We start from the raw sequence: 27,466 nt of genomic DNA, 5'->3' as shown, positions 1-27,466 counted from the left end.
TCAGTGGTCACCCCATCTTGAAAATATTCTTTCAGTTTCTGTGATCTTGTACTTTCCTGTTTCCCGTTACTAACCAGGGCCAGCACTAGGGTGAAGTGAGTGAGGTGCTCAGGGTGCAAAATTTAAGGAAGTACTCACTCTTAGGCTTATGGGATGGTAAAGTATTCAGATTAAACACGTATTTGAATATCAAGACTAACTGTATTTATTAGTACAAAGAAAAGAACAAAAGCATTTTGTCTCATTTCACTTACTGTTCTTCCATGGCAGAACATACGGCAGAGACTTGGGAACGCGCATGCCTGAAGCTAGGTTACTCTTATGTTCCATAACTAGGTTGCTTGCAGGGCTGCACAAAGAAAGAGAAACTTGACCATGCCAGCATATCTGTATTCTTCAGGCAGGCACACACAGGACAATCAAAATGTGTTTTTGTAATTTGAGGGAAAACAACAACTTACATTGTAAAATGTAAACACATTTCCATCAAAACATTCTTGCAATTAGAATGATTACCATTTCTCTGGAAGGCTCACTATTCTGTACAGGCATTAAGATGGGTCTAAGCATTTTCATTTTCCAGAAATTGAGATAAACAGCAATGCCATCTACTGTTCAGTTGTATGACAGGCTCATCAACTCACTCAATAAACAAGAGATAAAATCAAATGCCAAGACCGTCAAACCAAAGGCAACAAATCTCACAGAACTGAGGTAAAATTAAAATTGCACCGATGAAATTAATCTTTTTCCTATTTTAGTACACACACAAAATAAGGTACACTTACAATTACTAACTGAACTCAGGAGCTAAGATATAAAATTTGGCAAGTATTTGGAAAAAAAAATGAAGCCTAGCATTACATTCCTTCTTTTTGTTTCAAAAAATTTTATTGTTGACACTATTACAGATGTCCCCATTCCCCCGCCTCGCTTTTCCTGCCTCTACCCGGGCCCTGCCCCCACTTCCCATGGCCATAACCACACTGTTGTTTATGTCTATGGGTTTTGCATATATGTTCTTTGACTAATCCCTTCACCTTCTTTCATCCAGTCTCCCACATCCTTTATTTTCTAATCCAGAAATACACTCATTTGGATTTTAAATGTGATCTTCTAAGGTTTGAAGATCAAATGAGAAATCTTACAGATTTAAACATTATATGCAAAATCAGTGGGAAGAAGAGGTGCATTTTCTTCCCTACCCAATAGATATTCTAGATCCCCCAATCTCAAATAGAAAAATTTTTAAAAAAGGATTTTAAGAGAGTGGGGAGGGAGGGAGGAAGAGGAAGGGAAACATCAATTGGTGGACTTTTGCATGCCCCCAACTGGGAACCTGGCCCACAATCCAGGCATGTGCCCTGATGGGAACTGAACTAGTGACCTTCTGGCTCAAAGGCTGATGCCCAATTCACTGAGTCACACCAGCCAGGGCTCAAATATAACACTTTTAAGATTACTTTTTCCTTTTAAGATTATTTTTTCCTTAGGTACTAGTTACCAAGAGTAAAAATGATCCATGTGGTATATAGCTGGAGAATTTTTTGAAAGCATTAAAATAGTATGAACCTAGCAAAAAACCCAACTGAGACATAAGAATGTTGGCACCATTGTCTCCTTTGTTAACTATATGGTATTTTTGTGTTCCCACAATGATTAACACAAAGCATGTGATCTTTTTATGAATCAAGGAATAAATAAGAAAAAAACCCACCAAAACAATATCTAGACTAGGTTACTATCAAGTAACATCAGCAAGGAAAGAGGTCAATTCATGATTTGGTGGCTTTTCTTTTTTCTTCCCTTTTCTTTTTAATAACAAAGCCCTCTGATTATGGGAGGCAGTGCTGGGAATGAGACCATTTCATTTACCTGTTCTTGCCACAGTATTTGGCTGCGCCCCAGACAAATGGGGTGCTCGTCTGTTCCCACAAATCTGTGAAAGGAAGCGAAACATAGTTTGTGGTACCAGGTATCAGTTCATGCAAGTTGAATTTGTAAGATGGAAATGATACATCTAAGTTTAGAGAAAGAAGTAAAAATTGATCAAGTACCCTGCCTAAGTGACACAATAGTAAGAATTTAATTGAAGGATATAAACACAAATGACATAAATAATAATAAATGTGCCTAGTAACAGCCAAACACAGATGGTATAACACAATTTATGGAAAAAAACAGATGTAAAAGAAGTGCTTTTTCCAATCAAGAGGCATCGGCTGTTCCACGTGTCTGCACAGCAATACAAATGTGCTTGTTTTGGGGCTCAATAAATATAAAAAAGCATTCCAGACAACATGGTATGTTTATAAAAAATGAAAATCTTCCTTTTCTCTAAAGCAAATGACTTGAGATTTAGATATGGTAAAGAAAAAGATGCAGAAGCACCTACCTTTATCCCAGTCTTCATCGCAAGGAGGGCACTGCCATGTGCTCTCAGCCAGAGTCTCCTGTCCAAAGTTTCTAGTTTGGTTGACTGCAAGACAATAGAGATTCTGACATAAGAACAGAGCATTGCTAAGTTATGTCTAAAGGGGTTAGTGCTAAAGAGGTTGCAGGGTAGCCTAATGGGTCTTTGTTCCTGAAAAATGAATGGTATGGAGGATAAACAGAGAGTCCTTACCCCCTTGCTGCAGACATGAAAAAGAAGTAGAAACAAAGATGTTTACCATATTTATGCCAATAAAAGGATTTTTATAGTTAGATGAATTATTAATAAAATGAATCAGGTTGTTTAGAAGAGAAAGCATTCTAAACAATACAATCTGACAAACTTTTCCTGCTCAAAGTATTGTTCTTAAATGGTGAAAGCCAAAAGTCAAGGTGACAATGTAGCATAATATAAATTTAAATGGGTTAACCTCTAGCACTGTAACATTTTAACTAGTCAGTCTTACCAACATCTTGCTCTATACAACTTTTGTCATCACAGCTTGAGATATGATGACTGATTTCGGTCCGAGGAACCTGATGGCGAGCATTGAAGGGACAAGTAGCCAATTTGTTTGCGACATCAGGATGATTCTGTGGAACAAAATTTAAGGGTTCTGTCAAATCTTTGGATCTCTTAAAAGTTCAAGGGGGAATGGCTCAGTGGCTCAGCTTTATCTATAAATGGCTTCCCTAAAATCTCTCAATAAATTTGCGGCTTAACTATAATAAGTAAACTCATAGCAGAAAATTTTTTAAAATAAGATTTTATTTATTTTTAGAGAGGGGGAAGGGAGGGAGAAAGAGAGGGAGAGAAACATCAATGTGTGACTGTCTCTCGTGTGCCAACCTGTCCCCCCTGCCTCCGGACTAGGGACTCAGCCCACTACCCAGGCATGCAGTGACCCTTTGGCTTGCAGGCTGGTGTTCAATCCACTAAGCAACACCAGCCAGGGCTTACAGTAGAAAATTAGAAATTATTTATCACTCACAGAGACCACATAGTACCTCGAAATCTTCAAAATGTTAGCCTATTTGTTATGATTGTAGAGACTGATAACCCAGATATTGGGGTTAAATGGGCTGATATGGAGGTAAACGGCAAATTTAGAGTTGGGTATTTGAACCACATCTTCTCCCCCTGTTCTTCAGGGTCACGAGGTCCAGGTGGCACAGCATGTAATGGCAGAGCTCTCTGGATGGCTTTGAAAGCTGATATTCTGGATGAATAGTAACACTAAAAACCACTCTTAGTCTGCACTGCAGTAGTGCCCCTGTTATTGCAATACAATAGCGCTGGAAAATAACTGTTACAAGGGAGCTGCAGAAGAAGCAAACCAATGATTTTTCAGATTAACACAGGAATGCTTATTTAAAGTAATGATGCCTGAAATGAGGCTCTGAACAATTTGACCTTTATTTCAGTTATTTCACTAAGGAAAAGCCGAAATTATAGAGTTTACTCTGCTGACCAAATTCCTTATTTTAAAATAAATAGTGTTTAATGCCACTCAAATCTTATGGTAGAGATAACAGAAATTATGAAATTTATTTAATAGGAGAAGCAAAAGACATATCACAAATAATACTCAAAAAAGTAAAAATAATGTGAAATGGGAAGAAGACAGGAAAAAAATAGAGGATGGAGAAAATTGTGAGGGCATTTGTATCCATGATTTTCATAAGGGATATCGGGCATTCCAATGCAAAGGTTTTGTGGCCAAAGACGAAGAGCATTAGAAGAGGGGAGTTATGACAATGTCTTTACATTGCTTGCCTCCCTTTCCCAACTTTTACACTTGACATGTTTGTCAGCCTAGGGGAGGAAGTTGTGGTGGTATCTTCTAATCCATATTGTTCAGGTTCATTCTTAAGGTATCTTTGCTCGAAAGATTAAAATAAGGTGGAGAAATAATAAAAAATGGCATTATAATCCTATCTCCAGGACTGCAAGAAAATCATCCTTTAAAGGATGTTAATGCAAACAAACTGTATGTAGTCTGGATTAAATACCAAAATTGTTTTCCAAGCATAAATCCTGGCAGAACTTTGGCCTCTGTACGACACCTGCACTGTAAAAATCTTTTCAAAGAGCCTCAGTTAACATACCAGCATTAAAGCAGTTTATGTCAGCTAAGTCTAGAAAAGAATGACCAGAAAAGAAACTCTACTGCGTTGTTTTTTTTTTTCTCTTTCAAAGATGCTTACTGTTGAAATTTTGAAAAACAGGTATTTTTGGGAGTAATATTTTCTTGGGCTAACCTCTAACTGCTTAACTTCTCTAAAATTTATAACCAAAAATATCAGAAAACTATTACAGATTCAGTCCTTATCAGGACAATGAACACATCAAATTCACAAGGCAAAAGAGATTTTCTCATTGCTAGCAAAAATTAGTGTTTTCTCTGTTTTACACAGGGTGAAAAGACTCTAGAGAAGCTGTGTCTCTAGCTGGGGGGGCGAGAGGGGGAAGGAGGAATCAAAACAGGAAAAACTTATGTACCCAAGAAATAAACAAACTTCTTTCTATAAATGTTGGTATTTAATACAAAGGTAGAGTCCCAAAACAATTCTGGCATTTAATTGAAACATTTATGCTCAAATTACTTGATATTAACAAAATATGGCATTTTAAAGAACTGAAGAGGGCATTACAGGGGAAATTATGAAAATAATACCCTACCTTTTTGCACTTGATAAGATGATAAGGAAACCTGCAGGCCCTGATCTGGTGGTTTTTGTCATAGGGACATTGTAATAGCTTTTCAGGGTCCAGGGAATCGACTGAAAGAAAGAGAAATAGGATAAGTACAAAGCTTAATAGGTCTTTGGAAAACTACAGTGTTCCAGGCACTTTGTATTTTGCAACAGAATCTGTAACAATAGAGTAGGGCAGTCTGATAAAAATTTGGAATTTTCAAAAAGGGTGACTAAATATCTAAAAATGAAAATGTAACCCTGAGAAGATAAAATTGTGTTATCACCAAACCTCAGTAAGTCCAGCAAACCCAGCAATCATGGGATGAGGTCTTAGTTCATATTTGGTTTAACTTAAATATTGCTGTTTTCATTGTTGGTTACCCTTACTATAAAACAAAAAGTTAAATGAAATGACATTCGCTTTTCCTTTTCTAATAAGTGCTAATTCAAAATCATTTCTATTCTAACTAGTCTAACCAGAGCTTTCCAACCAGTATTCTGAAGGTTGGAATCGATGGTGTGCCAATTTATATAGACGCAGGGGTCCACTGCACATGTACCCCCATGCGCTACCATTCCAAGTTCACCAGCATCCCTGTCTATTTAGTATGTCATGACATGAAGAAAGTTGGTAAGCACTGCTCTGTATCAGTGATATGGTCTATGGAAGACTAAGAAATATTCATTGATAGATGACTTTTTCATCTGTCTGCTTTAACTTATTACAAGTATTTCCTGATCTTGGTTATTCTACCTCTCAAATGAAACCAGTTACCTTTATCAGATAGGTGGGTTTTTTTCTTTTTAGATTTTATTTATTCATCTTTGAGGGGAAGGGAGGGAGAAAAAGAGGGAGAGAAACGTCGATGTGAGAGAGAAACATCAACTAGTTGCTTTGCAGGGATCGAACCCACAACCCGAGGCATGCATCCGGAGTAGGAATCAAACTTGCAACCTTTTGCTTTGGGGGACAAGGCCCAACCAAGCCACACTGGTCAGGGCAATAGGTGGTTTTACTTATATTTTGACACAAATGAGGGAAAAAAAAACTAGAATTTTTTAATCTAGTGATTATCAAATTTGCCAGCTTAAAAAAAAATAGAATAATCTGCAAACAGAGAACCTCCTGAGGTTAAGATAACTGCAGACATATGAAGCTGCTGTGTGAAAGAAAGCCCCTAACCTATATCATGCTATTTAAAACTACCCTTAGAAGGGTATACTTTCAGGGATTATTTCCATAGTTTGGAACTGGAAATTTATGACCATTTAAAACTACCCTTAGGCTTTAGAAGATGCCCTGGCTAAGCCCCAAATTTTAACAAGCCTGGTAAAGGAAGGAAAATTAAACGGTTAAGCACATTCTCAGTACATTATGTGGACAAGAGGCAACCTAATAAAATGTTTTTGCCCCCATTGAAGGAAATGATAAAAGCGAAGTAAGATAAACAATTCACATTTGATAAGAAGCTTATAAACCAAGAGACTGCAATGAAAATCAGAGGCCAGTAGGGAACTGAAACAGTTTCACTGGAAAAGTGGTAAACATGGAATTGATAACCATGATCGTGATGCAAATGAGCCAGAAAGGTGACCTGAAGGACAGAATGAATAAGAAGGAAAACATCTTAGAGGACAGGCAGGCTTATTATGCCAACCAGGCACATCCTGATCAGCAGCCTTTTCCTATTTCTGAAGCTTCAGGACACCCAGGGAGAATTTACAGACAAAATTCTTATTAGTTTCTTTTCATTTAATCCATTCCATCACTAGCAAATGTTAGGCAACGTCAGCAGCTGACAGAGCGGACGTACCTTATGATTCATACACATTGTACTGCCCATACAGTGGCATACATCAGAGTTGATAATAATAGTTTCCTACCATAATGTTTTACATTTTGGTCTCTAGTAATTTAGGTTAGCTCTAATCTGTTTATTTTTTAATATTAAATTTTTAAAATTTTCTTTTTAATTAACAAATTTTAAATGGTAATAAAGTATGTACAACATAAAATTTACCACCTTAACCATTTTAAGTGTACAGTTCAGTAGTGTTAGGTATATTCATATTGTCATGCAATCAATCTCCAGAATTTTTTCATCTTGCAAAAATGTTTAATATTCATTAAACAACTCCTCATTCCTTACTCGATCCAACCATGGCAACCACTCTTCTGTTTGAGTCAGACTAGTCTATATACTTCATAATACAGTGAAATCATACAGTATTTGTCTTCCTGTGACTTATTTTACTTAGCACAATGCCCTCAAGTTTCCTTTATACTGTAGCATGTGATGTGATTTCTTGTACCTATTTTGCTATTTGCTTTTTTTTTTTTTAATTAGTATGTCTTGGCGCTTCTTTTATGTCAGCACATATAAGGAATATTTCATTGCTGCAAATGGATGTACCATAGATTCTTACCCATTTCCCTTACTGATGAACATTTAGGTTGTTTCCAGTTGTTTACTATTATAAACAATGCTGCAACTAACAATCTAGTATACACTTCTTTCTGCACTGTATGAGTACTTGTTTTTGGCAAATACCTAAGAGTGCTACATTGACGTATATGTGCATTTAAGGTTATAATAAATAACCTATCATACTGCTCAGTAATAATGTTGTCTGGTTCTAGGAATATAACTTAATTTAGAAAACAAAATAGGCCCTGTGGATAAGCTTCCTTCCAAAGGATAGACTTGGATGTTCCTCACACTTGGGTGGGGCCTAGAACCCATGGTGAGAAACGAAGGAAACTTGGTGAAACTAGACCTGACAAAAGTGTCATTAGCTAAGAGGTCCAGCCCAAAGACAGAAGCTGAAGGTCTTCAGGAATCTATCAGATTAAGTTAGAGTTTTAGGCCAATTTGGAAAAAGGTTAAGTATATTCTAAAGCAGTGCTTCTCAAACTTTAACATGATCCCCAGGTGTTAAACCTTTTGGGGACTGTGTTAAAATGCTGATTCTGGTTCAGTAGATTTGGGATGGGGTCTGAAATTACTCATTTCTAACACATTCCCAGGTGATGTTTTTCTTAAAAAAAACTTATAGCTGAAAAAAGTAACTAAAATGAGAGACATAAAGGGAATCTGAGATGCTGCTTTCTAATTTAATAGAGAGTAGTAAGTTCTTAAGAATACATAAATAGTCTATCTCACATAGGAATTTCGGACTTTAATGAAAACATTTTAAGAAAAATTAAGAGGCTGGGGGAGAGAGCCCTAGGGAAGATCAAGGAAAATCAGGATTCTAGATCAGTGATTCTCAAAGTGTGGTCCTTAGAACAGCAGCATCACCTTAGATCATGTTAGAAATGCAAGTTCTTGGGTCGCAGGCTTTCTCAATGGGAAATTCTGGAGGTGCGGTCCAGCAACCTGGGTTTCAAAAAGCAATCCCCCACCCCCGCCCCCAGGTGGTTTTGCTGCATGCTCAAGTTTGAGAACCTTGTTGTACGTATTTAATAAAGACTATTTCCATGTAATTTCTATATGTTGGTAATAGAGTCTATGAGAAACTCCTTTGAAGGTAGAATGGGACTACAATACCCCTTACTTGGAACTTACTAATTATAAAGAGATTTTGAACAAGACTGAAAAGTAGCAAACAAAGTAGGCCCTGTTGACAAGTTTCATCTACTCATCAACTCAGATGTTCTTCAAACTTGGTTAGCACCTAGGAACCGGGGTGCCTTGTGGTATCAAGTTCGGCATGCCATGTACGCAATGTGTAAGACTCTGGTTCTCACTATGTTGTTAACTATGTAACCCTGGGCAAATCAATTAATTGAGGTTTTGTTTTATCAGTGTAAAATCTGAATGTTAAATGAAGTGATTTTTCAGGTCTTTTTTGTTTCTACACTTGTGTGATTCCAGTGCTGGCTCCTTTTTGATTTCTTAGGCCATGTAAGGTTCCTGGATCACTTGAGATACAAGAATCCTTCCTAGGATTTCTTTAATCCTAAAAACTCAACCTACATCAACAATATTATGTATACTATATTATCCCTCAAAATAGAAAGAAAACAGGTTACTATACCTGTGTCATTAACAGGATAAACAGAAGGAATTAAAATGCGTCATTTAATAAAGACCTATTTTGACACAGGTGTCCCAACTACAGCCTTCCTTTTCAAAGCTCGATGACTTCTCATACCTCTTTGACTATTTAAATTTCAGGTATCTTATTTCAAATTTGGGTACTTCTCTACATTACTATTGCACAGGCCATTTTTCCTCAGCAGTTTAGGAGAAATGTGAATCTTTGCCACACATTAAAAGTCCTGTCAGACATAAAACTGTAAGTTAACTTATTTTCTAAAAACAATAAGAAGTACATACTGTAAGTTTCTTCCATGTTGGAAATGAAGGAGCTGAATCCAAGTGCTGTGGGGGGAAAAACAGTGGTTCAGGGAATCAGAAATGAAATGTACCTAAAGGCGGCCCTAAGAGGTAGAATCAAACTGGATTTGAAGCTACCCAAGTTCAATCTAAGAAACTCTTGGTAAAAAGGACTCAGGGACATGGACAACAGAGTGGTAAGTGTGGGGGGAGGGAAATATAGGAGGATAAATGGTAATGAGAAAAAAATACAATAAAAAATAAATTAAAAAAGAAAGAAACCCTTAGAGACCTCTTCCCTCAAATATTTTTTCCCCTTTAAAGCATTTCAACATCACTGCTTAATTCACTTTCTTAGAATAAATTCTAGGGCTCCTAATCGTTAAGAAAAATCACACTTAACTACTAATTTAAACTGAATTGAGGTGATGTCAGTTTACTTTTAGTGCCACTACAATGGCCAGTCACTGTTTACCACCTTTTAGGGTTTGATGCTATTTAACTTTAGAGAGGGCAAATCAAGAGCACACGAAACCTCAGGATAAACATAGAAATAGGGCATAATTTTAAAACTCTCCTCTCAAGTTATACAGGATGGAAAGGCTGCCAGTCTTGCTTCCCCTTGGCAGCCGGGAATGGTAGAAGCCTATGTGAGACTCAATCCATCCAATATGCCCAGAGACATTCCAGCCACACTTTTTCCAATGACCCTTCACCTCCCCTCTGTCCTGCCTCCAATCTCCTATGCTAAAATGGACAGATTTGGTTATTTAATCTCTCCAGTTATTAGACATTCCCTCTAGGCATGCAGGTAAAACTTCTGAACGTTAGGACTTGAGAACGGCCCATTTTATGGATAACAGAATCATAAGAACAGTTTTGTAACAGAAATGTGGAAGATTAAAAGAAGTGGTTTTGTAGTTTGAATTCTCTTCTATCAGAGATTTGCCCATACTGAGCACTATGATTAAGTAAATTTATCATTTTGGGAAAAGAACTAACTTTATATAAAACCATCCCCATAAGAAACTTCTGAAAATTGACTAGACTTACAGTTATTGTGTCTAGAGCAAGCTCTTCTTTGGCCTCTCATACAATTCTACACCCCTTCCCCCCATTCTATGACATAAGCAGTCTTGGAATCCATTATAGAAAATACAAGTGATCAGCTGGAAACCTATTTAGTAATTTGCTGCAGAGCCCATTTGTTAATTACAATCATTACTGAAGCTGTCATAAAAATATTTTTTTTATATATGGATTAAGAAATCTGACCTTCCTGTAGACTTGTTTTTACTTATGCATTGTCCCTTTATACTTTTTCAATAAAAATAAAAGAGGTTTGGAAGGTAGAAACAAGTATTATGTTCCTTGATTTTAAGGCATTTAAAGAAATGATCAGCACTAGATTCAGCAAGCTGTAGGATGCCACCCTATCCTTTGGGGGCAAAAAGACTAAGTGCGGTAGATAAAGGGCACTGGAATCCATAGCCTCATGAGTCAGCGTTGTCTCTAAGTATTTTCCACATCAAATTGTTAACAGGTGATCTTTATCTTTTCCCTAGTACTAGATGCGGTGAAACGGCCAATTACACAAAGGAGTTTAGCTTAGGAGCTGAATGTTGTCTGAAACAACTGGTTAAACTCAACAGAGCTGGGGGTTCAGAAAAAATTTTTCTTTCTTTAAAAAGAACATTCAGAGTAGGTTTAAGCTATGGAACTACACAGCAGAAGAGGAGGAAGGTGGTTAACCTGTAGGCAAAGGAACTGGGAAGGCCCTCGAGGGGACGAAGCTGCGAACCGTCAGTAGCCGAAACACCTGTGCTGAGAACCCACCAGACCGAAGGCTGTGGGCTTGAAAGGGAGGATAATAGTTGCTGAAGGTACCCCAGCACCCTAAAGATGAGTTGTCTGAATACCATAAGCCAGAACCGGGATGTCTTCCCTACCTGAGTCAAGACGCGCTCTCCACAGATTCGTCGCCACCCCACATCCGCGCCCCAGCAACGCTCACTTCCGGCTCCTGGCCCCTGACGTTAGGCGGGGGGTGGGGCCCCGATGGGTCCTGTGATGGAGGTCTGGCCTCTGGCGTAGGCTAGAGGCAGAGCCTTGGGGCTCTAGGGCTCTCGTTCCTCTAGGGCTCTCGTTCCTCTGGCCCTTCCGAGTCTTCAGGCCACGCCTTTTCCCTTCAGGCCCATCCTCTTTTAGCCCATCCTCTTGTGGCCTCAAGAAAGATCGAGGCCTTGCGTGGGTGGAACTCGCTCTGCCTTCCCTGTGCTTTCTGGCGGCCATCTTAGAAAAGAGAACGAGAGGCTTAGAAATGGGCCCTCCAGGAGGGAATGGGGCCCGTTAGAAATGGGATGTTGGTTGCAAAGAAGCCTTGTCTGTGTGAACTGTCCAGATAGAAAGATAACTGAAATTTTAGAGGAAAATTGTAAGGGAGATGAGCAGGCAGACCAGCCAAGCAAACCAAGCAAAACAACAATAATCACTAAGGACAGGAATCTAGTTGGTTATGTTTAGCACATGTTGTAGAATCTCAAAATTCAAAAGTATCAAGCAAGAAAATGCTTGGTAGGACAGATGCCCTAGTGGAACTAAAGGGAGTTATAGAGTTGACGAGAGAGTTCAACGGAAAGAGTTGGAGAGGTAAAGAGGGTCAGAAAGTTACAGCTCGAGAGTGGAAACCTAAACATTTATTATTATGAGCCTTTGTTATGAGGACTGATACCAAAAAAAGTGTAATAGTTGCTATCCCTAAGGTAGTTAGGCAAACAGGCCCCAAAGTGGATGAAAGGTTAAATGGAAATAAATGCTAAAGAAGTGGTCAAGATTGTAAATTCATATTAGAAAGAAATCAGTGGGGCCCAAAGTGACCAGGGGAGGCTTTATGGAGAAAAGGGATTTGTGGCCTTTGAAGATTAGACAGGAAAAAAATAAAAAGAGAAAGGAAGGTGTTGACACTGCAGATAAATTTGGTGATGTTATTTTTCAAGACCAAGAAATAGATACGTGGTATGATAAAAATTTTTATACTGTCCAAGGTGTAGGTGATCACTCATTCTGTGAGATCAGTCTGGGTGCTGAAATACTGGATTTTTGGAATAGTTCCTTGGTTTCTAGAACATACTTGTGACCAGGAGAATCTATCCTGACAGCAAGATCTGAATGGGGCTTTAGTGAAAAGGATCATGGGGGGTGGGAGACATTTAATTTTTACATTAATAATTTGTAAACAAATATTTTTTCATCAGCCCTTGGGGTGAAGAGAGTGTGTTCCACAGCCTTTGATTCATATTAAGATCCTAAAAAGAAATGTGTTAATGGAAGCTGGGCTCAAGCCATTCTTGTCAGACTGATAGTTCTTGTCTGCGCATTAGAATCAGCTGGGGAGCTTTAAAGACATACTATGCCAATTTCCCATCACATACCAATTAATCAGAAAGGGCTGAGCATACCTATTTTTAAAGAGCTACCCAGATGATTCTAATGTGCAGTCAGGGCTGAGGACCACTGACCTAGGCACTATTTTGCATTTACAAAAGCTATTCTTCACCTGGGTGCCCAGGATGATTCCTGTGAAGAAGGAGCAAGTTGTTAAAGTGCTTCTTGAAAGATAATTGCTAAAAATAAAAGCTTCAATTCAGGTTTAACACAAAGCATTTTAGAGAAAGCAGCTGTTTTGGCAAATCAGTTTTAGAGTGTTAGGAATATCTCAAAGTAATCTTTATGAAATCCTAAACCTCTGAATTTAGCACATCATTCATGCAGATTGGTGGGGCCAGTGTGATTTGAAGCAAAATGTAATTTTTTTTTTAGGCTTTTAAATTGCAGTAAGCTGGTGAAATTGTTGACACTTACTGTGACCTATAAGTACTTTTCATTCAGACACCGGCAGATCAAAATTCCTGAGGAAGAAAGAGCTAAGGGCTTGAGAGGATGGGAAGTGGTTACCAAATCAGAATCTAAAAGTCAGGTTCCACTGTATTCAGTAATGCCTTGTTGGGGTGACAGGATCCTCAATTGATAAAACTGTTCTATATAGCACCAGTGGACAAACTCACCAACCGTCAAAAAATAATAATAAACAAAAAACCCAAACTGTTTTTGAATGCAGATTTTAAAATAAAAATGTACCACACATTTATACTTTGTATTCTAAGATGCTTTATTTCTTTCCAATGCAGAAAGTTCCTACTTTATCTGAGATCCCTGCTGAGCTTTCTTTCAGACTTTTTTTTTTTTTTTTTAAGGCAGTTTGAATATATTTGAAAAGGAAAAAGCAATGGGAGACCACAGCAGTTACACAGGGTCATCCAAGAAGCTAGCTGGGATTAAAACCCTAAACTGAACCTCATCTGTGGTGGTTCTGTCTGTTGATATGCTAACATTATATTTTGGAATTAATAATTACTAGTTAAAAACAAAGACTCTGGACTGAGTAAAATGACAGATCTCTACTGTAGCGATTGGAAAAAGACTGTTGTTAGCAAATCAGTTTTCTCAGCTTTTAGATTTGAAAGAATTTCAGTAGTCCTTGAGATTCTTTAGAAACTTTCAGTCTTTCAGAAAGCCCACTAAAACGTGAACTTTAATGCATCAGAAGACTAAAATATTGTTTATTTTTTTCTGGTTTGAATGTTGTCAGCTAAGTCCTGGTTCTTTCATCTAATTATGGTTGCTGATTGGTAGTAAAGAGCATAATTAAAAATAGAAAAATTATTCAATAAATGCAGTTGCAAAATATTTCAAAATGAGAGATCTATAGGGGGACAAAATAGATGCTTTTATTGATGAGAATAGATTGGTAAGTGTTGCTTTAGGGGAGGGTGAACAGTTGGGGCTGGTTACAATTTTTTAGGCAAAGTAGCAGTGAGAGGTTCTCCCTCTATAGTATTTCCATTATATTACCAATGGAAATAAATTTATGTTTAGAAAAGAGTTAATAGGAGTTTGTTCCCAGAATAGCCAACATCCAGCTCTAGAAGTATAGGATGATACAAGATGAATGGAAAAACCAGTAGTGATTTTTTTTTTTTGCCTGTAGTTTAAATTCCTCTGTGTCCTAATATGTAAATGTTATATATCTGTGTAACCCACATTGCTTGTAATAGTTACTAGGGTACTTGAGAAATCAGTTCTATATGTTTTTCCTTGACTTCTAGGTAGTTCCTTTTCCCAGGGCTCAGTAATAAATAGCCCCTCGTATTCTTTTTGGTACTGGCATCTAAGATATACATTGTAAGTCAAAGTTTGTAAACCATTGTTATTATCACTTTGGCAATGCTTAATGAACAGATAGGTAAGGAAATAAAATGGAAACTTCTAAAAAGTTAATTTTCGAAAGGTGGTAGAATGGCAAAATTGTGCTAAGGAAATCTTACCTACTAAAAATTGTATAGAGGACTAGTCTTACGTTTTCTTGTGACCTCCTTTTGCCCTCCTTCCCTCCTAGCACTTAAACTGTGCGTCATACCATTGGTTCTCTCTTTTTTAAAAAACTATTTTATTTATTTATTTTTAGAGAGAAGGGATGGGAGGGAGAAGAGAGGGAGAGAAACATCAATGTGTGGTTGCCCCTTGAGGGCCCCCTACTGGGGACCTGGCCCACAACACAGGCATGTGCCCTTAGTGGGAATCTAACCAGCGACCCTTCACTGCACAGGCTGGCACTCAATCCACTGAGCCAGACCAGCCAGGGCTGGTTCTCAAAGTATGGTCCCCAGACCAACAGCATCTGCATCTCTTCGGAACTTAAGAAAAAGCAAATTCTTGGGCCTTAGTACAGACCTACTGAATCCAAAACTCAGGGGTGGGATGTCTACAGTTTGTGTTTTAACAAGACCTCCAAGTGATTTTGATATCCACTAGAGTTTGAGAACCGTTGTCTTACACTATAGTTGCCAATATTGTTCCCTCATGATGGACCATGGCCACTACAGTTCTTAACATAGTACTGCAAACATAGTTGATTATTTGACTTGAGAGCATAGGTATATTTTGTCAGGAGCTGCAGCAACTGTAAGACATCATATGTCTTATAAGGGAATATGTGGGAAGGAGAGATTAAAATATTTGAGTTTTTTTTTTCTTTCCCTGTTTTTATATCACAGCTTCTTGGAAAGCTTGTGCAAAAAGGGCTATAAAGCATAGACCAACAGTAGGATAAAGATGTGGAACTGAGGGGATATATTTTGGTATGTATCTAGGATATGAGTAATAGGCCTTAGCAATTTCCCCCCGTCAGTTCATACTGTGAGTGTAAGGGTAGAAACTCTAAAACCTGATTTTAGAGAAGAAACTTTGTAATTGGAAAGTTTTTACTAATATAAATATAATTTAAATTGCTTTGATGGGATTTTTTTGTTAATATGAGTAAACCTGGTTACCAAGCACTTTGAAAGGTTGATTTATTCAGTGTAAATATTTATCCCAGAGCCCTGAATCTCTTTTTACCCCACCATGTCTATAAAATATAGTTTGTCTACATTCGGCAACTTTGATTCTTTTTGTGGGCACATGACCAGTACATGTCAAGATCATGTCTCTTTCAAAGCATTATTATTGTTTAATAATAAAAAAATCATAATGAAGGGAGGTTAAATGGAGACACAAGCCATCTGATATGGGAGCATGGGGGAATAGTTAGGCCTTGTGAAATCTATGAAGGTGGAGACATTTTTAAACTTTGCTCTTTTAAGTAAGTATTTTTCCATAAGTTTGTTTGGCCTTTCTTGAAGTTTTGACCAAATGTTATGTTAGGAACCAAAAATGTGTTTTATTTTCTATTGTGTCTTCTGCTAAGGGGCTCAAAAGTTCTTAAAGTGAGATTTGAACAGAGCTGGCACCTGTAGGTTGAATGACACACCTGCCAAATAAGTGATGTTTTATCCCTTAAGACTAGGGTCACTGACCTGGTTTGTTTGGTTGTCCCAGGATAATTATTGTTCTTCTTCTCATGCTCAGTAGTATCCTGATTTGGAGGAAAATTTATGTGGTCTCCCAACTGAGATAGTATGGCTTTTTAGGGGTAGGTTCCATATACCTAAAATAGGATAAGGGAAGACATCTTGCATCTTTTGGGCCTATTTGTTTTTTTCATTCTTTTGTTTTTATGCAGTCTGATGTTAATATACCAAAGTGTAACTAAAAAAATTCAAAATATGTGTAAGGCCTTAGTCAAGAGAAAAAAGTAAATCTTGTTTATATTACATAAATTTAAGGGAGAAAGTCAGTAGCCCTCCTTTGTACAAAGTATACTAAAATATGCTAGATCCTAAAAGTATCTAATTTTACTCCCTCCTGTTTTCTGCTTTAGTTGAAATAAAATGTTATTTGAAAAGGACCTAGAAAATACTACGTAGGGAAAAGACTGCCTACAGTCTTTTTCTGCCTAGTGCAGAAAATATTGATTTGACTACAATTTCTACTTATTTATTTACTTGTTCGTTTATTTATTTATTTATATCCTCACCTGAGGACTTTTTTTTTTCCATTGCTTTTAGAGAGAGAGGAAGTGGGGAAGGGTGGAGAGAGAGACAGAGGGAGAGGCAAACATCGATGTTAGAGAGAAACATCAATTGGTCGCCTCTTATAGGCTTTCTGTCAGGGGATAGAACCTGCAACTGAGGTTTATGTCCTGACTGGGAATTGAACCCACAATGGGATGATGTTCCAACCAACTGAGCCACACTGGCCAGGGCTACAACTTGTACTTTTAATTGTAAGTCTAACTATACCTGAACTAATCAGTAAACTAGCAACAGCCAAGTCATCATTTTATTTTATTTTTAAATATTTTATTTATTTATTTTCAGAGAGTGGGGAAGGGAGGGAGAGAGGGAAACACTGATGTGCAAAAGAGAAACATTGATGGGTTGCCTCTCTCATGCCCCCAACTAGAACCCAGTCTGCAACCCAGGCATGTGCCCTTACCAGGAATTGAACCTGCGACCCTTTGGTTCACAGGCTGGTGCTCAATCTACTGAGCAACACCAGTCAGGACCCAACTCATTATTTTAAAATTAGCTAGCTGCAATAAAAAATTACAGCTTAAGAAGAACTAATTTTTGGCCCATTATAAAATGGCTCTTGGTTCAGTTTAAGCACCAAATGAATCTTTACCAGATGCACAGCACCAGGCTAGTAGGGTAGCAAATACAAAGGAGCATGTGATTCTGACTTCCTCCGTGAAGATTTATGATATAACTGAGAGAAGTAACTGTGATATGATTGACAGGGAAGTTTAAATGAGATGAGGATTCAGAATGAGACTTAATAAAAAGCTAGAACTGATTTTTGAATAGTTGAAGAGCAAAGCGGTGACATTATATAATGACAGAGTGAGAAAAAATAAGGCATATTTACAATGGGAGTAAAATGATTTCTACAGAGTTTGGAGCTGTGTTCCAAACTCGCTTGTCATGGAAACTATATCCTTTAAACATGGAAGTTTTGTACAGAGAATTGATTGAACAAAGTTCATCTGATGGTCATATAGTAAACGACTCTGAGGTATGAAGGAAGAAATTGGAGGATAAAAAACCTAATTAAGGAACAACATTATAGTCCACATGATGACTGTACTTCCCCTACTAAGGAAAATAGACAAATAAGTCCTCTACCCTTACAGTTTACAAATGAGGACAGGAAAAGAAGGAAGAATAAAAAACCAAATGAACCTTGTCATAGGAAAAATGCTCTTTATTTAAATAAATAAAAATATGTTAAGATGGCAACAGTTGCCTAAAATATGACAATTAAGATTTCTCCAAAGTTTTAAAAAAGATTTAATAACTCTTCTATCTGTTGTCTTTTTAATTCACTTCTCCATCAGTTTTTCTGACCTGTGGGTAGAAAGAGTACATTGAGGTAGTGTCATTTTGACAGCAAGTGTTTTTATGGAAGACCTAACTTTGATGTGTGTGTGTTTTTTGTTAAAATAAATTAATTAATTAATTTTTTTCAACTACATTTGTCTCTGCCTTCCCCCCACCACTTTCCCTTGCCCCCTCCCTCCCTCCCACACTCCCTCAACTCTACCCCTTTGGTTTTGTCCATGAGTTCTTGCTATTTGTGCAATGATGTGTGTTAATAGCATTTCAAATAGAGTTTTAGGCAGTTCTTTCTCCAATGTCTGATTTAAAGCTATAAGGACTTTTCCTGTATTCTATTGTTGGGGGAGGAGGACTAAAATAGAAAATATAGTTTATTTTTTAAGAAGAAAATCTTGAATAAGGATCTCTGGAGATTTAGAATACAACATTAGTGATAATAGTTAAAATTATTATATGATAATAATCTTATATAATCAAATCCTTGATGAATTATGTTCACATATTAATGTATGTTAAAACTATGATATTAGTTTAAAAAGTTACTTTACTTTTTCTGTTGGACTTAGAGTTGTTAGGATGTTTTTCATCCAGTCTCTTTTTTTTATGTCTCTTGAGTCTCTGTAGAAGATGACCAAAAGAGAAAAAGTTAGTTGGAAACCAGAGCTAGAGAATGAGTCTATATAACCAATTCTAGGAGATTGAAGTTACTTTATCAAAAATAGTTGATATTACTGAATGCAAGAATAGGATTTACTAATTTTTGTGCTAGCTCCTGTTTTACATCGTTCCTCTGCACCATCCCTTCCCCTGTGTGTGTGGTGGCTCACTCCATTGATGGCTCCTGTAACTCTTGGATGTGCTTTTCAAGCTTGTTTGGTTGGGGATCCTCATCTGGCTCATGTATACTAATTCTCTCTCCTTCATCATTTTAAGAAATTTTTTTTATACCTTGAGAATCTTACAAAAATTGAGAATCTTATATAATCAAGTCCTTGATGAATTAAAATCCTAAGTGGAACCTTGGAGGAAGGAATGGAAGTACTAAGAGCCCATGAATACAGCTCTTTTAAAATTTTTAATTGAAGTTTAGGCTTCTGCCATGCCTTTGACTTAGTGGCCAGCTCACTTTGAGTGTCCAGCTTTACGGTCCAGCTGTTTTCTATTCCAATAACTTCTATAAGATGATTTATCTTACCTTTCAGAAACCAGCATTTTGAGAGTGAATGTTTTAAGAACAAATGAAGGAGAATGATATGTGTTATCTGGAAAGAGGAAGAAGTAACACATGTACCAAGCATTTTTATATTGTTCATAAAAGGCTAGCTGGCAGCACACAATTCGAGTCTCCCTTCCATAGTTGTTACTGGGAAGTGGCTGATCTGTGCCGGTCTACATTCTCCCTTATTTACACTTAGGGGTGGACTAGTTTTTGCCAATGGAATATGAATGAAGTATTTTCTTCTGGACTGAGGTGGTTAAGAGGCAGCTGTACTTTCTCCAGTCTCTTTCTGTGGCAGTTTGTGAAGCCAAGTGTGGAAGGTGACAGTCACAAGATGAAAAGAGCCTGTGTTATCAAATTACCACCCCCACTGAATACTTGGACTACTGTATACAAGGAAACTTCTGTTGTATTGTATTAAACCATGATATTAATACAAGTTGTATTTTATCTGTTAAAATAGCTTGCATTGCTCTAATACACATGTACATCTTAATTTAATATTAACCTTACATTATAAAGTAAGTATTATTCCTTTTATAGTTTCAGAAGTAACTTCCCTTTAGGTCAGAGCAGATCTTATTGAAAAGCTAATGAGTTCTCCATTATAACATGTTGAATCTTTGAGAAAGGTTATTAATTGAGATAGGATAAATTCTAACTTTTCAGATTACAAATTGCAGTTTATAGCAGTAATTTTTTCTATGGATAGTGACAAGGTATTGGTAAGATAAGGAGGCTCTTAATTGTTGTGAGTGAATTTAGATTTTAATTAGACTCCCTTTTATTGGGTTGTCTCTCCAGAGATAGAATGAAATTCTCAGATTCACTGTTGTGATTATTTTGGTGAAGGATTTTGTGGGAGGACTAGTTAAGCCAATTATACAGGGCTTTAGTAATTATAAAGGTTAAGTCTCCATTTATGACTGTTTTCACTGTTTCACCCTTGCTCACCTGTGTTGCAGACATCAGTGTCAGGAATCTGATTGGCAGCATTAAAAAGTTTTTAATTTGTTCCCAAACTTGAAGAAATCACTTTTGGAATATTAAATGGCTCTGAAGGAAAGCAGACTAGAAGTTGTAGAAGCAGAGTAGAATCTTCCTTTTGTGTTTTATTCCTCTCATTTGTCTAAGACTCCCATAGCTATGACATATGGAGGGCAGGGAGCAATAGAACTTGATGCCATTTATCTGCTCCTCAAATGAAAAACTTACCTTCACCAGTGGCAATTCTATTGACATGCTCATTAGCCTCATGTTCCTTGAGCCTCTTGATTAGCACTACATGACGAGCATTACATTTGCAGATAGCCATCTTTTTAGCTATCTTTGAGTTTTTCTAAAAGGCAAAATTTCTTGTTAAATGGCTATCAGGTTTTGCCTGTATTCCACCCTTTATTCCTTTCTGGAAATGCTGAAGACATACCATGTTCCAACATTAAGAACCGATAGGTGCTATATGTATGGTCAGAAGCTTATTCTTTGTTGTCGTTTTCTTCTTCTCCATCTTCAAGTCTTACACCTTTTGTATTTTGAGTTTATTTTTCTCCCTCCAGTGATTTAACAGTTCGTATGGGGAAAACTTACCTTTCTACATGAGGCCAGGTGGTATCCTGTGGATTGGGTCATAAGGACATATTTCTAAGGCTTTTGGTTCCATGAGGCCTAAATAGCAGAAACCTCAGGTTGGCAAAGAAAATATTGACATTTGAGATCAGTTAGTCTTGACATAGGCCTATTTTCTATTCTCAAAAGAAGAGTGGTATGAAAGATATGGTATCACAAGTCCTACCTTTGAAACTTTTAGATAACTAAAGGAATAGCTTAGCCAGTTAGATAATATGAGAAACTCACTGCTTTTATGGATTGGAAGACCAAGATAAACCTAACAATTGTACGCATTAAAAATATTGTTTTTGAATTTGATGTTCCTGGGCTGTTTAATTGAGAGACAGGATTGCAGAGGAGCTCAGGGCCAGATTCATAGGCGTGGGACCCATTTTTTAGTTTTATAGGTTGTTTTAAGTAGAGTGTTTTTTCCCAAATAGAATTTTAAACAGATATGATTCCTAGGAATATTCACAGTATTGTGGTAAGATGAAGTTTAATGTCATAAGCTTGAGTGCTGGAGAAAGCAAGGCTGGGCGGCTGGTTCCTTTACCTGTTTAGCATTTCTCTCTTCCAACTCTTTACCAAATGTATCTAAATTAAGTTCTTTGCCAGAGGAGAATGCTACCTGTCAGATAGGTCTGCATAGCAACTTTTGGGGAGAGAGGATTGGAAGAATGAACAACACCATGTTCAAGTTCATAATAAGTATCTGAGAATGCCAGTCTGAAGTCTCTAATGTTGTAGGTATTAACACATGAAGACTCCCAGAAGTGAACTAAGAACACACCATCTCAAATATACTGCATTTTACTGCCTGTAGGAGGACTACTTTCCCTTGCCTTTAGCTATCCTAGCAGACTTTCACTTCAAGGACTCCCAAGTTTCCGGGCAACAGCTAGAGCTGAGACTTCTGCAAAGCAGGGACAGCATAGTCTGATAAGGAGGTGGAAATCAAGGCAGACTGGCATAAGCATTAGAGATAGAAAGGTGCCTAGAATACTCCATTTCAATTCTGCTTTGCATCATGCCTAGGGCATAGAGAAAGGGCACAGAACTATACTGTTAAATGTCAGTTTCCCTGAGGGCATTTAGGTGATTAAGTCCAAGGATTTAGATTCTTAGGAACACAAGCCAGTGTGGTTCTTTAAAGCTTACACTGCATATTAATGATTCTATTAGAGCCATGAACATATTATGAAGTGAACTGGATAATAAGAAAAATAAGGGCTACAGTGGGGCTTTTGGTCAAGATGGTAGAGTAAGTAAATGTGGTATGCAAATCCTCCACAACCACATCAAAGTTACAACTAAACTACAGAACAACTGTCATTGAGAATTGCCTGAAATTCTAGATGAAGAGAAGTTCTACATCTAGGGAGGTAAAGAAATAACCACATCAAGACTTATATGAGGGGCAGAGATGTGGAACAGGCTGGTCCCACACCCACATGTGGTGCATAAAAATTCAGAGGGGATAGTTCAGCTGTGGAGTTCCCCCCTGAGAAGAGAGGGGTCCCAGACTCAGCTCAGGGTTCCAGTGCTGGGAAGAGAAGTCCCCATAAATTCTGGGTGTAAAAATTACTGGGAATTGTGGCTGAGTGAGCTGGATGGCAGCTGGAGTCCCAGGCTTGCACATGGACTTGGACTTTCTTGCTCTGAGCCCCAGTGCTGGGGTGGTTGCTTGAAGGGCATCAGGGACATATATGGGGTCCTGATGCCAGGGACTGAATTGCCTGGCATCAGGATGAGAGCCAGAGAGGGGTAGCTTTCTTCTAGACAGAAGTGCTGGCAGAGGCCATTATTCCTTCCTTCCATCCTTTCTTTTTTTTTTGTTAAAGATTTTATTTATTTACTCTTTTGGGAATGGTGTTGTTAGGCATTCACAATGGTCCAGCATTTGACATACTGTTGACAGCTATCCTACAACACAGCCTCTAACAAAACTAGGCTGTCCTGAACACTTGGTGAAAGAAATATTTATCTTTATACCAAGAAGGTTGGGAAAACACCAAAATCTGCATTTGGCATGTGCCTAGGCTGACTTTTCAGAGTTGGTGCTGTGAAACCTAAAGTTCTAATGAGGTTGTCTAAAATGAAAAAATATCTGCAGGGCCTACAGTGGATACATGTGTGCTGAATGGGTCTATGACAGGATCAAGTGTGCTTTCCTTAATGAGGAGTAGGAAATTGTTGTGAAAGTAATGAAGGCACAAGCTCAGAGTCAGAAAGATAAATTTAAAAAAATGAAGCTTTTTTGAGTTATAAAAATAATTAAAAGACTAAAAAAAGGATTTTATTTATTTATTTTTAAAGAGGGGGAAGGGAGGGAGAAAGGGAGAGAAATATCAATGTGCAAGAAACATTGATTGGTTGCCTCTTGCAAGTACCCAACTGGGGACATGGTCTGCAACCCAGGTGTGTGTCCTGACTGGGAATTGAACCAGCCAACTTTCAGTTTGCGGGAGGATGCCTAACCCACTGAGCCATACCAGCTAGGGTTGTTCCTTTTCTGATCCCACCCCCACAGAGCCAGCAAGCGGGCACCATCTCTGAGGCTCTGTCAACCCAGCTAACACTTTGCCCCACCCTGGTGATTCTCTGAGACCCCTTGCCTTCCTCAGCTTGTGGGCCCACTCAAGCTATCTCCAGTGGCTTTTCCATACCAATGGCCTGTCTTGGCTCTTGCCTCAGGCTTTCCTAAAATCTCAGACAAGCAGCATCTGGCCTTGGTGTGCTCTGTATTAAGTGACCCCAGGCCTAGCACTAGCAGCAGCCAACCTTGGCTTACAGCTTGGCTTCTCTTGGGAACCTCTAAGCCAAGCACAAGTAGAAGCCATCTGCAAATCACTTTGTGGTTCATGCTGGGTGGCCCCAGGCAGAGCACAGGTTGTGGCTGACCTTGGCCTGCACCTCCCAGGAGGCCCCAGAATCGGCACCCAGTGGACAGCTTCAGACAACATTGAAGCACCACCTGACCACCTCCGACCACCTCTGCAAACGACACACTAAGGGGGCAGACTCAGTGGGTACTAGAGCCCCACTGAAGTAGCTCTGTGGGGTTGGTCCCTGCACAGCTGATCACTGTGGTTGAAACCAATCCTTGCAGCCAATCAACCTGTGGGTAAGTCCCTACCATTGATGTGCCAACAGCAATCAAGGCTCAATTACAACAGGAGGATGTACACAGCCCATATGGGGGGTGGTGCATCAGGAGTGCCCAGCCTGGGTGATTGGGGAGACTGTGCCACTGAACCCTACAGATTATCTACTACATAAGGCCACTCTACCAAGCCTGGGAGATGTAGTAGTTCTATGTAATACATTGAAACAAACACAGAGAGACTGCCAAAATGAGGAGACAAAGAAACATGTTCCAAATGAAATAACAGAACAAAACTCCAGAAAAAGAGCTAAACAGAATTGAGACAAGCAATCTACTAGATGCAGAGTTCAAAGCACTGGCTATAAGGATGCTCAATGAACTTAGGGGAAGAGTAGATGAACTTAGTGAGAACTTCAACAAAAAGATAGGAAACATAAAAAACAGAACCAGAGAACATAAAAGAGAACCAGTCAGAAATGAAAAATACATAATTGAAATGAAGACTACATTACAGGGAATCAACAGTGGGAGTAAGTGAAGCAGTGGGTGAAATCAGAGATTTGGAAGACAAGGAATCAGAAAACATCCGATCAGAACAGCAAACAAACAAACAAACAAACAAACAAACAAAAAACACAAAAGGACCCCCAAAAATGAGGATAGGATAAGGAGCCACTGGGACAACTTCAAGCATACCAACATTTGCATCTTGGGGGAGCCAGAAAAAGAAGAGAAAGAGCAAGGAATTGAAAACCTATCTGAAAAATAATGATGAGAAAATTCCCTAACCTGGTAAAGTAAATAGACATAAAATTCCATGGTGGAAGTATAGAGAGTCCCAAACAAGATGAATCCAAAAAGGCCCATACCAAGAAATATCATAATTAAAATGTCAAAGTTTAAAGACAAAGAGAGAATCTTAAAAGTAGCAAGAGAAACACAGTTATTTACCTACAAGGGAGCTCCCATAACACTGTCAACTGATTTCTCAAAAGAAACCCTTCAGACCAGAAGGGATTGTCAAGAAATATCCAAAGTGATGAAAAACAAGGACCTACAACCAAGATTACCTTACCCATCAAAACTATCATTTAGAATTGAAGGACAGATAAAGAGCTTCCCTGACAAGAAAAAGCTAAAGGAGTTCATCACCGCCCAACTAGTATTACAAAAAAAAAAAAAATTAAATGGTCTTCTTTAAAAAGAAGAAAATACAGATAAAAAATATGAATAGTAAAATGGCAATAAACACATTTCTATCAACAATTGAATTTAAAAAACAAAATAAATGAACAAATAGAACAGAAACAGACTCATAGATACAGGGAACATTTGACAGTTACCAAATGGAAGGGGGTTTGGGGATGTGTGAAAAAGTGAAGGGAATGAGAAGTACAAACTGGTAGTTACAGAATAGTCATGGGATGTAAAGTACAGCATAGGGACATAGTCAATAATATTGTAATAACTATGTATGGTGTCAGATGGGTATTAGATTTATTGGGATGATCACTTAGTAAGTTATATAATGTTTAATCACTGAGTTGTACACCTGAAACTAATATAATATTGTATGTCAACTGTAATTAAAAAAATAAAAAAATTATCAGGAAAAATAAAGGCTGCAGTATAATCCAATATTGTATATAGTTATTCTTAAAGATAATGGAAAAGACCTTCAATACCTAAATGTTGTCCTCAGATAACCCTAAACCTTTATTTTAGTCAGCAGCTTAGAAAAGTAAGAAATTTAGTAAGGCTGGTCTCAATAAACTAAGAATGCTTCAGAATAGGCAGTGAGATTTGGCAACTTTGAATTATTCATCTGACTATTAATAGCTGAATATCGAAGTCGGGAGGCCAAGATTATAATGGAAGCCAATTTGTTTAATGTTTTGCAGGCTTGGCAAGATCTTGATGTACCTTAACACTAAAGGATTTTGAGACCTACCTTATTCTTGAAGCACTTTTCTCAAGAGTCTAAAGGAAAGTTTCATTTGAAAAGGAAAATAGTTGTCTGTAAGGCAAAACAAGTCAAATAGCTGAAGATTGAGGAGAGGGAAAGCACAGTACCTTTCTGTCAAGTGATATGAGTCAACTTTCTGTTCAGTCTGCTAAATTCCTCTTCTCTCACCAAATGTTCTATGGTTTCTCAGTGGTTTGGACATTTTTGAAGTTAAGTTTTGGGGAAATTGTTCTCAATGCTGGTTGTGTATGAGAAACACTGAGTAGTTGTAAAGTGATAGATCCTTTGGCCCCGTTCCAGAACTCTCAGGTTAGAATCTTCACAAGTAGGATCTGGCTAACTGTGGCTTTAAAAGAGTTCCACAGGAGCCCTGGCTGGAGTGGCTCAGTGGATTGAGCGTGGGCCTGCGAAACAAAAGGTTGCTGGGTTGATTCTCAATCAGGGCACATTCCTGGGTTGCAGGCCAGGTCCTCAGTCAGGGGTGTGCGAGAAGAAGCCACACATTGATGTTTCTCTCCCTCTTTACCTACCTTCCCTTCTCTAAAAATTAATAAATAAAATTGTTAAAAAATTAAAAAAAAAAGAAATTATCTATTTAAAAAAAAAAAGCACTCCACAGGAGATTCTGATTTGTAGCTAGGGTTACTAGGCCCTACTCGGGGGTAATTAGGCTACACTTAGAAGGGCTCCTTTCATTTCTAGGAGGAACTGCCACATGATCTCTCCAATGAAGTTTCTCTAAAGACTACCATTTGGCATGATTAATCCCATTTTTAAACCTGGCCTTTTTATTTTTTAAAGTTATTTTTATTTTATTTTATTGATTTGAGAGAGAGGGAGAAACATCAGTTTGTTGTTCCCCACTTATTTATGCATTCATTAGTTGATTCTTGTTTGTGCCCTGACTGGAGATCGAACTGGCAACCTCGGCATATTGGGACTACGTTCTAACCAACTGACCTACCCATCTAGGGCCTACACTTGGGCTTTTTCTTTATGGGGTGCCAATTCCACAGAATTCCACAGAAAGTGACAAACTCATGCATACTCAAAAATCAAAATTTTTCTTTATTGTTGGCATTCCTAATTCAATGTATGGGTCTTGAGACACATATTCATATATACCATATGATTTAATCACATCCACAGTTATATGAGGGATGACCACCATTTTACAGATTAGGAAACTGACTCAGTGCTGATAGGTAGCCTAAAGTTACAAAGCTGGTATGAGTTTGAGTAGCATTATTATTA

The 27,466-nt window shown here is 38.0% G+C and overlaps 1 protein-coding gene and 1 pseudogene across 1 annotated transcript; one reads left to right on the top strand and one right to left on the bottom strand.

Annotated features, from left to right (window-relative positions):
* Window positions 1-246: 246 nt before the first annotated feature.
* Window positions 247-9,492, bottom strand: GTSF1 (gametocyte specific factor 1). The gene is made up of 6 exons (XM_054591501.1): window positions 9,477-9,492; window positions 5,117-5,217; window positions 2,901-3,027; window positions 2,396-2,479; window positions 1,876-1,939; window positions 247-349 (listed from the first exon to the last, which is right to left on the bottom strand). The coding sequence occupies exons 1-6, from the start codon at window positions 9,490-9,492 to the stop codon at window positions 247-249; spliced, it is 495 nt and encodes a 164-aa protein (XP_054447476.1).
* A 13,536-nt stretch (window positions 9,493-23,028) lies between these two features.
* LOC129084797 (60S ribosomal protein L34-like) lies at window positions 23,029-23,401 on the top strand (annotated as a pseudogene).
* The last annotated feature ends 4,065 nt before the right edge of the window (window positions 23,402-27,466 follow it).

Source organism: Pteronotus mesoamericanus, unplaced genomic scaffold, assembly GCF_021234165.1.
Source record: "Pteronotus mesoamericanus isolate MK-2021 breed Mesoamerican mustached bat unplaced genomic scaffold, CSHL_Meso_final scaffold_21, whole genome shotgun sequence".
Lineage (NCBI taxonomy): Eukaryota > Metazoa > Chordata > Mammalia > Chiroptera > Mormoopidae > Pteronotus > Pteronotus mesoamericanus.
This window is presented reverse-complemented; position numbering and strand designations above follow the sequence as displayed.